Source organism: Aspergillus multicolor (genome assembly GCF_047715735.1).
Source record: "Aspergillus multicolor strain CBS 133.54 unplaced genomic scaffold BDW74scaffold_10, whole genome shotgun sequence".
NCBI lineage: Eukaryota > Fungi > Ascomycota > Eurotiomycetes > Eurotiales > Aspergillaceae > Aspergillus > Aspergillus multicolor.
Genome location: NW_027395961.1, coordinates 675,872 through 690,570, shown reverse-complemented (window position 1 = coordinate 690,570; position 14,699 = coordinate 675,872). Strand labels below are relative to the sequence as shown.

At 44.0% G+C, this 14,699-nt stretch overlaps 3 protein-coding genes across 3 annotated transcripts; 1 reads left to right on the top strand and 2 right to left on the bottom strand.

The window, feature by feature from the left end:
- Window positions 1-284: 284 nt before the first annotated feature.
- Window positions 285-3,430, top strand: BDW74DRAFT_177622 (uncharacterized protein; the record flags this gene model as incomplete). Its single annotated transcript, XM_073728944.1, has 5 exons — window positions 285-316; window positions 404-473; window positions 527-1,369; window positions 1,469-1,775; window positions 1,824-3,430. The coding sequence occupies 5 exons, from the start codon at window positions 285-287 to the stop codon at window positions 3,428-3,430; spliced, it is 2,859 nt and encodes a 952-aa protein (XP_073584652.1).
- Window positions 3,431-4,959: 1,529 nt separating this feature from the next.
- BDW74DRAFT_177621 (uncharacterized protein) lies at window positions 4,960-5,727 on the bottom strand (the record flags this gene model as incomplete). The annotated part of the gene is made up of 2 exons (XM_073728943.1): window positions 4,960-5,158; window positions 5,258-5,727. 2 exons carry the CDS (start codon window positions 5,725-5,727, stop codon window positions 4,960-4,962), a joined length of 669 nt encoding a protein of 222 aa, XP_073584651.1.
- A 3,577-nt stretch (window positions 5,728-9,304) lies between these two features.
- On the bottom strand, window positions 9,305-10,769 carry BDW74DRAFT_152289 (uncharacterized protein). Its single transcript, XM_073724340.1, has 2 exons — window positions 10,289-10,769; window positions 9,305-10,204 (listed from the first exon to the last, which is right to left on the bottom strand). Exons 1-2 carry the CDS (start codon window positions 10,702-10,704, stop codon window positions 9,571-9,573), a joined length of 1,050 nt encoding a protein of 349 aa, XP_073584650.1. The 5' UTR covers window positions 10,705-10,769; the 3' UTR covers window positions 9,305-9,570.
- Window positions 10,770-14,699: the final 3,930 nt, after the last annotated feature.

Genomic DNA, 14,699 nt, shown 5'->3' with positions numbered 1-14,699 from the left:
GAATCTTCTAACTTTGGCTTCCCAAGGACCTAAGGTATGGACGCGGTCGGATACTTTCAATGTGCCACCATATTCATAAAGCTCCGAATGCGTTGGTAGGGTTTGCTTAACATGTCAAAGCCAAGCCAGCTCAACAGGGCTCGATGGCAGCTCTACCGAGTCCGAGCATGAGGTGATTTAGCCGATCTCGGGACGCCACCGCCCACATCCGACCCCTGAGATCTGCAGGGTCCACGGGGAAATAGCATGCCGCGCATACACAGGGCCCTGTCGTTCCATCAATCATGGCCCATTTTGCAGATTTGGAAGCCACTGGGTAAACTTCTCACAAAACCTCGGTGGGATCCATCAAACAATCTCAAACGTTACGAGAGGAACTGGCGGAGATTTAGAACATAAATAGGCTTGAGGATCTTGCTCCTCAGCATCATCTAGCATTATCAGCTCTAACAGTGCAACCGGAGATCCCAATGGTATGTAACTTTATTTCTGCTGTGCGAAAATTACTGATATATCTCCACGATAGTCGGCAGTGGACACCCTCCTCGCACCCCTCGATGCCACCGCGCCCTTCCTCTCCAATTTCCGATCCCCGCCCATACAATCTCGCCCGTACGTCCGCTGGTGGTGGCCTCATGGCGCCGTGGACAATGAAGAGATCCGAGCCGAGGTGATCCAGATCTCTGAAGCCGGCTTTGGCGGGATTGAGATCCAGGATGTACACCATAGCACACCCGAGGGAACAGAATGGCATCATGACACCCATGGCTGGGCGTCCGAGCCGGGGCTCAGTGTCGTAATTGTTGCCCTCGACGAGGCAAACTCTAGGGACTCGGGCCATGACCTTACGTTCGACCCTTGCTGGCCGATGGGAGTACCGTTCATTGTCCCGGATGATGAGGCAGCCGCAAAGGAGCTTGTTCTTGGGAAGGCTTACATTTATGGCTCAGAGGTGTACAACGGGTCTGTGCCGTCGCCGTTCTCTAGCCCTAAGGACGGGGTCGAAAAGCAGGAGCTTGATGCGGTGCAGGCGTGGCGGCTTGATGATCAGAGTGACGCCGACAGCAACCCGGCCAAGCTGGTGTATCGGTCCATGATCGACCTTACGGATGAGGTCGTTGATGGTCAGGTCGTCTTCATTCCGCCTGATAATGGCACCTGGCTTATATACTCGGCTACCATCCGGGGAACGGGGCAGCGGCCAGAGGACTTCCCGCATACAGTCCCGCCGTCGTACATGGTAGACCACTTCAGCACAGCCGGTGCACAGGCCGTCATCGATTTTTGGGAGTCCTCGATTCTCACGCCGGAACTACTAGCAAAGCTCACAGAGATACCGACTGCACTCTTCGAGGACTCGCTCGAGATGGTAAGCGCAACCTACTGGACACCCAACTTTCCAGAAGAATTCCAGTAACGCCGTGGGTACGATGTACGAAGCATTCTGTCTATCATCACGCTCTACAAGAACTCAGATCCGCTATACGAGTTTGCAGATCAAGACATCCATGCCAGCGCACTGCACGACTACCGCCAGGCCCTATCTGATTTATTCGATGAGTACCATATCCAACCTCTCAAAAACTGGCTCCACTCTCACAACCTCCAATACAGGGGACAGCCCTATGGTGTCCCCGGCATGGACAGCATGCGCCTTGCAACAACCCTCGACATCCCCGAAGGCGAGTCCCTGGGGTTCACAGTCCTCAACGACTTTCGAGTTCTTGCGGGCGCATTAAGTCTTTCTGGCAACAATGAACTCTCCACTGAACTTGGTGCATATAATCGAGCAGCATATGCAACAACTTGATCCAAAATCCTAGCAACCGTGAACCCCGAGTTTGCAGCCGGAGTTACCCGCAACGTTCTGCACGGATTCTCGCACATCGATGGCCCCGAAGCGTCCTGGCCTGGCTGGGCGGTGTTTACGCCTTATAGGGCACGCATTGGGTACAGTGAGTCATGGGGCCCGCGTATACCCACTTGGATGCATGCGTCTGATTTTACTGGGTATATGGGGCGGGTGTCGTACTTCACGGGCTTCGGGACGCCAAAATACGACGTTGCTTTCTATAGGCAGAATGGCGCAGCGGATGCGCATGGGAACAGGTCCTTCTTCGCGGATGAGGGGATGGGCGAGGGGTGGTCGACGGCCTTTGTGAATGAGTTCTTGCTGGATTTGCCTGGTGTCGATGTGAAAAGGGGGCGCCTTGCGCCTGACACTGCGGACTTTGTCCTTTTAGTTGTCCAAGGAGATCCTAATTCAGATAGTAGGGCAGCTCTCACGGAATCATCGGCAAAGAGATTGCTCCAATTCGCGGAGGATGGGTTGCCTATCTTGATGCTTGGGGACTGGTCTGAGCCCCGGTCTTTGGGGCTGGAATCGGACACGACTATTGTTGCTTCGGCTGTCAAGGCTATGCTCGAGCTCGATAACGTCGCCAATGTTGGTACCAGTACAGATAATATCCGGGCTGGTCTTGGGAGTTCAGATGTCTCTCCAGCCGTGCAGTACAGCGCTCCCTCACTGCTTCACATTCGACGAGAGTACAAGGAGTACGATCTATATTTCTTCTCTGCGGACACGGACAGCGCCGATACAACCGTCTACCTACCACTTCGACACAGGAATGTGGTACCAATTGAGCTGGATGCATGGACTGGTGATGCATTGGTTTCTCCTCTCTACAAGATCTCAAACAACCAGCTGCAGATCCCAATTGTGCTCAATCCTGGGCAGTCCAAGTTACTCATCATTGCTCCATCCCAGTATAGGGTTGATCATGCCCTCGCCACCACGGCTGATAGGGTCGTCCGTGACCCAAACACCAACAAGCTCCTCGTTCGAGCAACTAAAGGTGGCACTTACACCACCACTACGGACACTAGGAAGCGAACTACAACGCTAGAGGACGCCTTCGCTACCATCGAGCTTACTAGTTGGAATCTCCAACTCGACGACTGGCAGCCTGCAGGTACCAGCAATGGAAATAGCTCTGCGGATATTACTGCCACGACCCTTGTCCGCCACGACGTTAACCTAACATCGCTGGCCCCATGGCCCTCCATTGCAGGCATTGAAGACGTCTCCGGAAACGCAACATACACTGCAACGTTCACCCTGGGCACAGCCAAAACATCATACTCTAGTAAAGCGATGGGCGCATACCTAACCTTCACCAAGTTCAACGGGTCCTTCCGCGTCAGTGTCAATGGAGAATCTCTCCCGCCCCTGGACCAAATGGGAGTGCAATTTGATATCAGTCGCTGGTTGAAGAACGGGACGAATACGCTGGAGGTTGAGGTGGCAAGTACGTTAATGAACAGGATGAGGATCGTTTATCCGGATGTTTATGGATCTTACAAGAGGCAGGAGTTTGGGCTGAGGGGTGTGAGCTTGGTGCCGTTTTCGCAGGCTTGTTTGACCTGAATTAATTGATAACATGGGACAAGGCCTGATACGACCCTTTTTGGGCTGGTTAGGATTAGGCAAAGTGCAAATCATGGTGCAATTTGTATGTCTACACAATTTCACCAACACAGAGTTACTGGTTGTGATTAACTAAGAATGCTTGCTGCAGTTCAGCGTTGCCTCCCCCTTTGTGTACGGGTATCTGATAAGCGCAAGCCCTAAGCGGTCCTCAATCCTTAAAAGAAGAATTCACGCGCCTAGATTAGGCAGCCTATACACAGGCTAGAACCTATCTACCAAGATTGGGTCTAGGCATTTGATTTTTTCTTTGTTCGCGCTGTAGCCTACAGCCTCCTTACCTGCCTAGGTAGGTATACGGCTGTCTTGTAATGTCAAGGTTCCTGCGCAATGAGATGACGGTGACATCTCCCAAATCCTACATGTTGAAACAGTCATTCGTATATGGCAGTTATTCATATACCTAGGTATGGCATGTGAACCTCAATTCAACACTGAGATATGAGGTTCAGCAGCATCCCTTGCCATCGTCGCCTCCAGCTCCCGGGGCACTCTTTCTCTTCCCTTTCTCTCAACTTTCAATGAACAAGCAACATTATGATACATTGGCTGCTTTACTATCTGCGCCTTCCCTATTTCTACTTAACAAACGCTCCTCGAGGTACCATAATGGCCGACTCATCCTTTGAGAAAGTCTCATGCCCCACCAACCCACCTAAATCAACAACCAAACGAATTGTCTTTGACAAAGCAGGCTGCACGATTTACAAATACCCCTCGAGCGGCGGCATTCTTATTAAAGAAGCCGGTTTTCTTAATTCACTATTTCTGTCCCTCCCACAACTCTACGCATGCCAGCGCTCTTTCATTGCCAAGAAATAAGATTTATTCTGTGCTCTTCTGCGAAAGACCGGTGCAAACTGGTGGAACAGTAAACGCGATAGGCTTAATGCGCAGATTGGTATACAAAAAGCTACGGAGGATAAGGCGAAGATTCTTGTGTTTAAGTGGCCAAGTGATGGAAGGGGTGTGTGGGTATTAAAGTATATAAGTGTTAACTATCTGCCGAGGGACTCTGGGAGGGTGAGTCTCGCGTTTAGTATGAAGGAGAAGATTAGTGTTATAAGGGAGTTTAGGGCTGTCTTTTTTAAGGATGCGGAGATGGTCGAGGAGCTTAATAACAGCTAAACATTAGGTATTTAAGGTCAGGCAGCACATATGGTAGGTGGGATGGTAGCATTAAGATTTTATATTAGATTTTGTTTTGATGGTATGAGTGGTTGCAAGCCTGATGCTGTGTTTACAAAATTATATAAGCTAGGGAACTAGTCAGGTATTAGAAGGCTTTGATCATCTTCGATATGATGCGGCACCTCTGTGATGACATGACATGATTCAACCAATTGCATCTACCACCCTAGACAAGAGAATCGCCGGCAAACAAGTCCGTGCTACATAAGTAAAGCCAGCAGCATCAACCCCTATCCCAATCAACTCCACAGGGACCACCAAAACAGACTCCCTCCAATCTACCCTCTATTCGCCTGAAAAACCGGCTTCTGATCCCCAGGCTGCGCCGCCGCTTCACACGCCGCTCTGCCAGCCTTCTCAATATCCGCGAACCTCCCCGGATCAACTTTATTACACTTCCAGTACAACTCATACGAGTCCGGGTTACTGTAAACGAAGTCATCAGGAATCGCAGTACAATCATCCAAGTTGATCCCCCTAAGCACGGCACTATCAACTGAACGCGCGCCCGCCGTGGTCACAGGCGCACACGTCATAAAAAGCCTTAGACTGACAGCCCCCTAGCCCAGGTTATACCTTAGCAATTTCTCATCTTTCACGGGATCCTCGTCGACGGCACACGTCCCGCTCGCATCATCGTACACCACCGGCTGGCCCATGTTACTGCGTGTGCAGCCGCTCTTGTGCATTGCGACAGGAGTGCCGCAAAAACTCAGCGCTTTCCCGCAGATACTGTTACCGGGGTATAGATTGCACTCGCGGCGGTAGAAGGTGCACTTGTCTGCGGCGCATTGGGTTGCTTCGGACGAGGTGCACTCGCGCTCGCAGTATGTGCCCAGGGGGTCGCCGTCCGCTTCGTAGGGGGTTTCCTCGTAGCCGGAGGAGCATAGAGCGCTGCCGAATGTGTACCAGGCCGTGCAGGCAGCGAGGGAGTCGCATCTTAGGCCGCTGTCACGTTTGTTGAGGGTTGGTGTTGCGGTTGTGCCGTGCAGGAGGGTGTTTAGGGCTAGGGCTAGGCCTAGTGGGAGGGAGAGCCAGCGGGGCATTGTCGGTGGGATGGTTCGAAACAGTGGAGTGTATTAAAATTGGAGGTTTCTTAAAGAGCTGGGGAGTGGTGAGAGATGGAAGAGGAAACTTCAAGGGGTGTCGACAGGATTTATATATCTAGGTAGCCATGGTGGGGTGGTGATGCCCGCTTTCTCGCTTGGACGATTGATCACGCAGGTGAGGGCAACTAACGACCTGCCCCAGGCACTGTAAATCATGGAGGTTGATCATGGTTAAGGGCTGGTTCACTCGAGCATATCCGGAGCTCAAGCGGCACGCAGAACCCTTCAGTTCAGGGCTGGAGATGGGTCGGCTGCTTATAGTCTTTAGCCTGTGCATCGATCCTGCGACGATCACTCAACTTTTCAGGTTTGTGCTTTGGTACTCTCTGGAATTTCTGGTGCCCTTGCCAGCAACTTAATCTCCCACCGCCAGTGGACGGCGAGGGTTGACACTGAGTTTGTAAGGCTTAGGGCTATTCAAAAAACCAAGCATCCTGTATCCACATGGTGTACATGATATAGATATTTTTAATATTACTGTAAAACATGCTTGGACTAAGTAATCAGGTTTAGTATACCGCAGCAGAGTCTAATGGTTATTAAAAATACCATGGGTGTGGAAAAAGCTTAACCTTTATAAAGAAGTGTTTTAAATGTTCTTTCTTCTAGTATTACAATAAAATATAACTATAATACCTCACTCTTTACATACTACTATTAATTAAACTTAACCTGCCAGGCTTATGGCTGGAATTAAAATTCCTATAAGACTAGTTATAAACTTCTTTAAGATCTTGATTTAAAAGCTATATTACTTCTTAACTAAAGCCGGTTTAGTAAATATCTTAGCTTTCCTTTCCCTCTTAATACTATTAAATCCGCAGCAAGCACTAAAAATAAAGATAATTATATAAAGTTTAGCAAGGATATTATTTAACTATTTAGCAAGCCATACGCTATTAAATTAATAGCTGGAAAAGAAAAGGGGTTGGTTATAATAAAAAAGATAGCCCAGGGTACATGTCTACTCTTAAAAGCTTTATTTTTTTCGCGTGCCTTGAGGTAATCCTAGTATTAAAGCCCTAGAAGGTATTATTAAAAATAAAATAAAATACCTTACTACTAATTAATAAATTGCATTTTTTGACCTTATAAATATCTACGGTAATGCTTATAGCTGTTTTCTTAGTATTACTTAAACTAACATTCTTTCTCTAGTAGGCTTAAGCAATATATCTGGTGGATTATTCCTTAATATGTCCTGAATTAATTATTCTTGCAGACACAATGCCCAGAATACTTGGAATAAGAATATTAGGGGGCTTACTATTCACGCCTTTTAAAATATTAAGGCTAGACAAGAAATAGCTATTTCTTATCTAGCTAGTACCATAGAATTCGCAGAGCAGTAATATTTTTAAACAGAAATTTAAGTCTAAATATAAATATAAACTCTGCTCACCGCCCTAAGTTTAGCAAAAACTTAGTAACAACTAACTTAAGAAACTTTAATTTATTAACAGCTTTATCAAAAGGTTCTTCTGGTGTAAGAAGCAGGTTCCCTGATGGATTGAAATCAACGTATCTGCGATACCAGCTTAGGGAAAGGAGGAAGTAAAGGCGTTTAATAAGAACCCAGTTTATTGTGTAGATTGATGCTGAAGATCAGAATTCCCCCTTCGCGGGGATCTGTCTTCAGTGCGCGCTTAGTCAGCGCTTGGAGGGTGCCTCAGGCATCCACGGATGGTAGGTAGGCGTCACGGTAAGCGTGGCCTTACATCTGGGGTGAACTAAATGTAAAAATAGCGCTTAATTTTTTACATATAATGTTTAGTCTTTTTAATAAAAAGGGAATTTGGGATGCGAGTCTTACTTAAGTTTACAAGAATGCATTTAATATTATCACCAAAAATAAAAATAAATTAAGGGCCCGGGTTTTTATAAAAAAAGCACATAATATAAGATATTTAATTAAGGGGGATAATAGTTTATCTACTTTAAAACTAAAGCAGGCTGCTAAGTAATACTTCACGCAATTACCACAAAGGATAAATAAAGCTAAATTCAAGAAGTGGCTTTAAATATTAAATAAAGTATAAAAGGACTAAGGTAACATGCTTAGTGCTATATAACAAGGCCCTATAAACCAGATCACCAGTATCTGGGACTATAATTTTAATTACCTAAAGTCCACGCCGCGGGCATTAAATTTTTATTATTACTTTATAGCTTTGTACTTTGTGATTAATACTATGCTATTATTTAGAGTTACCTTTAACAGCAATAAATCATTATACTAAAATTTATAGGATATTATACATGTGTTATATTCTGGCTTTTTATTTATTCTTAAACTTAACCCTTAAAGCGTAACTAGTACTTATACTAGTTCTTTTCCTTTCCGGTAGCTAATCCTTATTCCTACCACTGCCTTCTTAATCTATTTTCCTTCTCTTACTTGCATGAAAGCTAAGTTAACACCTGCGAATTAATTAGCTAGGCAGCTATTATAAAGCAGTGTAATTATATAAGGTGTGGGAACTAGCCAACTAACATCATTTCTACCTTTTTAGGAGAGTCCGTGCGTGAAGTTAAGATTTAATATAGTATAAATTATTTTTATAAATAATTAATTAAAGTTAAGTATATATACTTATAATTTTATTTCAAGCAACTTGATCTCCTGGTACCAAAAACTTAACAAAACGGCAATACTTATGAATTATCGCGGGCTGGCCCGAGGTGGCCCATCAACCTCTTGCTGTTAATGAGGGTGAGCAGGTGGACGTGGAAAAAGGATTTATCCAAGAGATCAGCAGGCTTGGCTGAGTTCCCCGCCTAACTCAGGACCCTGAGAAGGGCAGTAGTCCATGGTGTCTCTACTCAGAAACTTATTCACCTCAGAAATCCAGTACATAATGATGTCTAATTCAATATTTCCCTAACACCAACGCATAAATTGTGCTAATATATACCATGATCCATGAAGCATTCGCGAAAGCGGCGAGTTCTCAGACATTGAAGTCAGATGCGGGTCTTCGAGCTTCCAGCTTGATTGCTGTATTAAGCGGAAATTGCGGTCCGTTTGCACCTCTAGTGAATTATCTGAGTGCTTTTTTTTACCCCGAGTCTCCTAGCTACAATTATGGGACATAGTGGACGACTATGATTTGTGTACCGACGGTAGCATCAATGCTGTCGTGTGTCTGGATAACGAATACCAAAAGTCTGAACGGGCTTCATTCACGAGATTATTCGCCTCGCGTGTTTTTAATCAGCTAACAACACGCCAATCGGCCTCAACGAGCAAGCTGTTAAACAACGATAGCTGGAAACTGCGACTGAAACTGTCTATAGGCCAGCTATTCTTACAGCTCCTACTTATATGCGTTGTATGTCTTCCAGCACCAAAAGTAGAGATATCCAGTACCAGCCTCTAAATAACCCTGGAGAGCACAGTTCATTTATAATTATACACCACCAGCAACAATTTTTGAAATCGGTATGAGACACCCACCCAGAAAACATTGCTAGGGCGTCTGATCGACCCGCTGACTCTTCTGGAATTTGTTTCAGCAAAGACATTCGGGTGACCGCCTAGAGGCCAGCCTAGTGCTCCAAATATGGGGGTGATAAATTCCGTGCAGTGCATAAATATATTCTCTCTGGTTCAGTCAGCGGGCAAGTCCTCGGAATAAGTAAACTAACTGCAGCTTGATAATTAAAGTCACCAGTTGAATATTTTATTGGGAACTCGCAAAGAGAAAATCACAAATAAACGGAAAGCGTATAAGCAAAGTCCAAACTAGTAGAAAATAAAATGTTCGACCGAATGCCTGCTTAGATTGTAGGGCTTGTTGGTGCTCCATGAGATAAAACAGAGCCTTGCCCGTACCGCTTGATGTATTCCTGTCCAGGGTGGCACGAAGGCTTGTTATCAGCTGTAAGCGAGATATTGCTCCGGGCAGATGATTCTCGTTTTTCAAGATGTCCAACATTCATCCAAGCAAAATCTTGCGAGACTTGCTGGACGCTATTATCATTGACATGGCCGACCAAGTACCGTGATCGCCACCCTAGAGCGTTATTGCTCCCATGAATGGTTCTCTTGTCGGTGGAAACCATAAACAGCACGGCGTCGCCCGTGGAATGATTGTTAAAGGTGCTGAAATCTCGTTTCCCATATTCCTTGGGGTCGAGAGTTTGATCGTGTGATCCAGGCACGTGGTTAGTTTCTTCCTGTTTGACTTTAATTGAATCAATAGAGTCAAAGGCATGGTTACAAATTATAAGGCACTTTTCCATGCTTAATAGCTGCTCCTTGAGCTCCTGAAGGCCACGTGCCTGCAAGTCAATCTTTGAGCCTAATATTTCCTCAAGCCTTTCGAGAGAGTACCCGAGATCCGATTTGGCAGTTTTGATAAGGTCCTTGTAGCTCTCGAGGCTTACAACAGTAACGAAGGGCTGGTGGCGGCTAAACCGGTCATGTCAGAATACTAGACTTACATTTATAAAACCCAAGGTTTGCAACAAGATTTCGAGTCTCCTTATCACTTACAGATGTGTGGATGTGAGTGCGACTTCGAAAGCTGACTTGTACCCAGACAGCAAGTGGTTGAAAATGTCGATATTGCCACCCATGTATCGTAATCTAGCCAAACCATGAGGGCTAACACTCCCATCATCCGAGCTAAGTAGGTGTTTCCTAATCTCCTCCATGAACTCGTTACAAGCGATGCCGCACCTTGATAAGATAAAGCTAAGTGCAGCTAAATCAATATCAAGAGCTGTCCCGCCAGTATCGCTAAGCGGGCCTAAAACCTCCATCAAAGCTCGAAGACCTCGTAGAATATCACGAACAGGCGCTGGTGTTGACTGGAATGAGTTCATCGTACGGTACAGTGCACTGCTGGCGCTGAAGGCGAAAATAGCCAAAGTTGACGGCCTGCAGTCCAAGCTGGGAGTGTTTTCCATGGCCGTGATTCGCTCCTCTAATGACGGGTATGAGAGAAGGTGCTATTGGATTAGCAATGGATAAGGTAGACCTCCTCTATCGAGAAGAAATAAATCCGGCAGAGAGTGAGAGTGGGCCGAACCTGACTCGGCGGGGTAGTTATGCCAAATTGTTCACGTGACGTACCCCAGAAATCAGTTGACGAGACTTGCCAAGATGCCAAGAAGTTAGCTGTATGGCTTTCCCATTATTGTCATCACCGTGCGCCCGCCCCTCCGAGTATCCAAGAACCGGTCTCACTGTTTTGCCTCTCCTCCTACCTCCTTCTTTTTCCCTCATTACCCCTCCCATATTCTCCACTCATCATGCCCGCTCGCTTCGCCCACTTTTTAACGCTCGGAAACTGCGGACGCGCTATAAAGCGGTCCCAGGCGGGACGAAGATGGAACCGCTGCTAAACGATTAGTTAACGTAATTCCCGGTCGTTCCGCCCACCCCGGTCGTTCCGCCCACCCCGGTCGTTCCGCCCACCTCCAACATGCAATTACAACCACCAAACTCAAAGTTATTCCCAACAACTCAATTTTCAATATTTCTCAAAAAACTAAGTCGCACGATAATTAGGATATCTAGTTTTAATATACCCCTGAATATTATAGTTAAAATAGGTTGGTGAAGCATATTTTAGTAAAGCTAAAGTTATTAAAGTAAATACGCTTACTTTACCACCTCCACCATTTATATTATTTAACTGCTTATTTCTTAATATAATTAAGTCCCTTGCTTTTTAAACTTAAAGGCCTTGTATAAAGGCTATTTAATACTTTAATTAACTTTTCTTTTACTGCTAAACCTGACTCTCTGCGTAAAGATTATTTAATTCTTTTAGCGCGAAGGCAGTATTATAAATTGCCAGCTCGCAGCCTTTTATAAGCTTATTTATTACTTGTTTTAAAGAAGATAAAGAAGTTCAAGCGCCTTTACTAAGTAGTTTTATAATTAATAAAGCTTTTTTATATAGTTATCTTGCTGTATAAGGTGTAGTAAGAGTGAAGGAGCTGGTTAAGGTACCCTCCTAGCAGGGGGGGGGGGGGCTAGGCGTAGATATTTTATAGTTAAAGTGCTTTAAAACTTCTTCTAGGTTAAATAGCTTTATTCTAGTTACTTAAAAGCTACTTTAAAGGTTTTAAATTGTAAAGACTTGCTGGCGGGCCTTAGGATAGGCCTTTAAGAAGTTATGCTTATTAATATAATAAAAGCCCAGGCATATTTTAGCTTTAATAAGGCCTTTATAGGCCTTTTTTAGCGGCCCGAAATAACTAATATCTAGTAGTTAAAGAAGATGCGATAAATAAGAAGGCATGCAGATATAGATAACTTTGTTATCCTTGCAGAGTTTGTTAAATTTAGGTGTTAAATAACTACTATAACTATCTAAAACAAGTAATTAATAACTCCTAATTATCCGCTTAGTTATAAGGAATAAAGCACTTTTTAAGTCACTAAAGGGTTATCTAGTTAATAGTTTAATTATTTACGCTTAATTTAATCCTCTAGTCTCCTGGGAGGCCGAGTTCTTTAAACTATCCCTTAATATAAACCTTTTTTTTAAAGATAATGCAAGGTAAAACCATAAATCCTGTTAATTTAATATACTTAATTAAAGTAACCTATTCTTGCTGGCCTGGTTAAATAAGATAAGGCTTATTAAGTATCTTAGCTCTTATAATAACCCGTGTAGTTGTAATTAGGCCCATAGTAAAGCCAGTTTTATTAAAATTATAAATATCTTAAAGCTAAATACTGTGCTTTTCTTGCAGCGCTTGTAGGCTATTAAACCATTCTTTTATAGCCTTAGGATTCTCGCAGAGGGCACGCTGATAGTTGTACTTGCGCGTAAATTAACTTTTAACTCTTTTATAGCGCTTAATAAAGTTAGTAACCTAGTTCTTGCTTAGTGGCTTGGGGGGGTTATAAAATCTTCTTGGAGAAGAAGATAGGCCATTTACTGCATATATAAGACTCTTGGAGTAACTCCATATGTATCTTTATTAATAATTTAATTTACCAAAGCCTCTTTCTAATTTTTAAAAAGTTAAAACAAGTAATTACAGAGTTTTGCTTAAAATTTATGTCCCTTAAGGTGATCCTGGAGTATAAAGCACGGCATATTATAAATGTCTGCCACGCGACAAGCGCTTAAGATCTCGCGTTTTTTAAAAGCTTATATAGCAAGTTAGATCCTCCCCTTTTGCTTTACTAAATTTTAACAAGATTAACGCGGTTTTAGTGGCATGGTGGTTATTTAAATAGCTTTAATAATTTAACGCGAGAAATTTTGGAAGGGTGGGCGGATTGACCGGGGTGGGCGGAACGACCGGGAATTACGTTATCATTCCATGATTGGTCATGATATGCTTGACTAACCGTATTTGCTACGGAAAGTATTCGGTCCGGAAGTAGATGTTTAGCTTGCTCAAGTTAGTTAATTTACCTTTAAGAAAACCTAAATAAATAATTGCCTTGTCTGCTCTTTGTTAATCGCCTTGCCCACAGTTAATAACAAGAGCATTATCCTTTAAAGATTGATGAAACTCTATTATTAGACTATGAATAATGAGAAATGATATTCTATCCTGGCTTGACGGAGTCTAGAATCACTAAAATTCAACGCCTTTATTAACTCCACCACGCGACATCAACAAGATTTATTAGATAAAACAGCGTCACGCAGCAGAAATTTACTCCTTGTTAACAGTCCAGAATATTCGCTAATAATAATACAGGTGGCTTACGCACTAATTTTACTAATTACACAAGGCTTAATCCTCTGTTTAAAGCTTGTCTGGACCCTTATGTTAACAAAGCCCGGCATAAGAACTCCTTAACAAGCTGCCTTATCAGACCCATTTATATACTGTATTTAACCGGAAATTTATACCGCTTCCCTTGGCAAATATACAATTTCGAGAAGACATACTCTCTAGAGATCTGGGCCCGCTGGCAGAAGGTGTTGTCTCCGCGAAACCCGACTTTTATAATATATCTTTTGCGGGGAGCTGAAGTAGCGGCTGAGTTTCCATCGTAGAGGCCCTGTATAAGGTCCTTGGCCTTAGAAGGGGTTAGCGAATAGTGTGAAAGGGTGTAATACACCTAAAAGGATAAGAATAAAAGGGTTTTGAAGCCTTTTTCTAGAAACTAGCTTTATTATAAGATTAACGCTAAGGATTAAAACTCTCCCCTCGCAGAGGACAGGTATTATCTATGCGCGCTAAGTTAGCATGGGTGCTGACTTAGCTTATTCGCGGAGGATCCTCCGCGGATATCTTTAAGTTCTTATGAAAGGGCTATGTATAATATTATAGGCCTTATAATTACCCCCCCCTTTCACAGCCTTGGTCCCTTAAGGCCTATATTCTTGCAGTTTTTATAACTAGCTTAAATATCCTAAAGCACCCTTAAAAAACCTCCGCGGTAGCTTAAAAAAACCCTTCACAAGGGAAAAAATTCTTACTGCGCGATAGAAAAAGATATACTTCCCCATATACTACCGCCCTTGCAACCCTTTATACACGGCCTTAAGAGCTTTTCCTAATTATATTAAGTTCTTGTAGGTGCCCTTCCCTAAAGCGTCGGGCCTTGCCCTGCAAGATTATTTATTCCCTTGTGTGTTAAGATTCCTTGCAGATTATAAACGTGTATTATTATTACAGGTGCCTTAGTATATCTAACTATCTTTATATACTCCCTTGCACCTTAAGTGTAATACTTCCGCGAGCATGGTCTCCGCAGGATAAAGACTATTTTAATATTATAAACCTTGTAAAGATCCTGCTAGGTGTCCTGTACTTCCAGCCCCCCTCCTACTTTATATATTATTTAGGAAGTTTAGCAAGAAGGTTAAAAGGCTATAACTCTTGTAATAGCACCTGCTGGCTACACTTATTATTGCCTGCGGGAGAAATGTTGTTCCAGGTTATTCCTTTTATATTAGTTCTTAATACTAGAATACCCT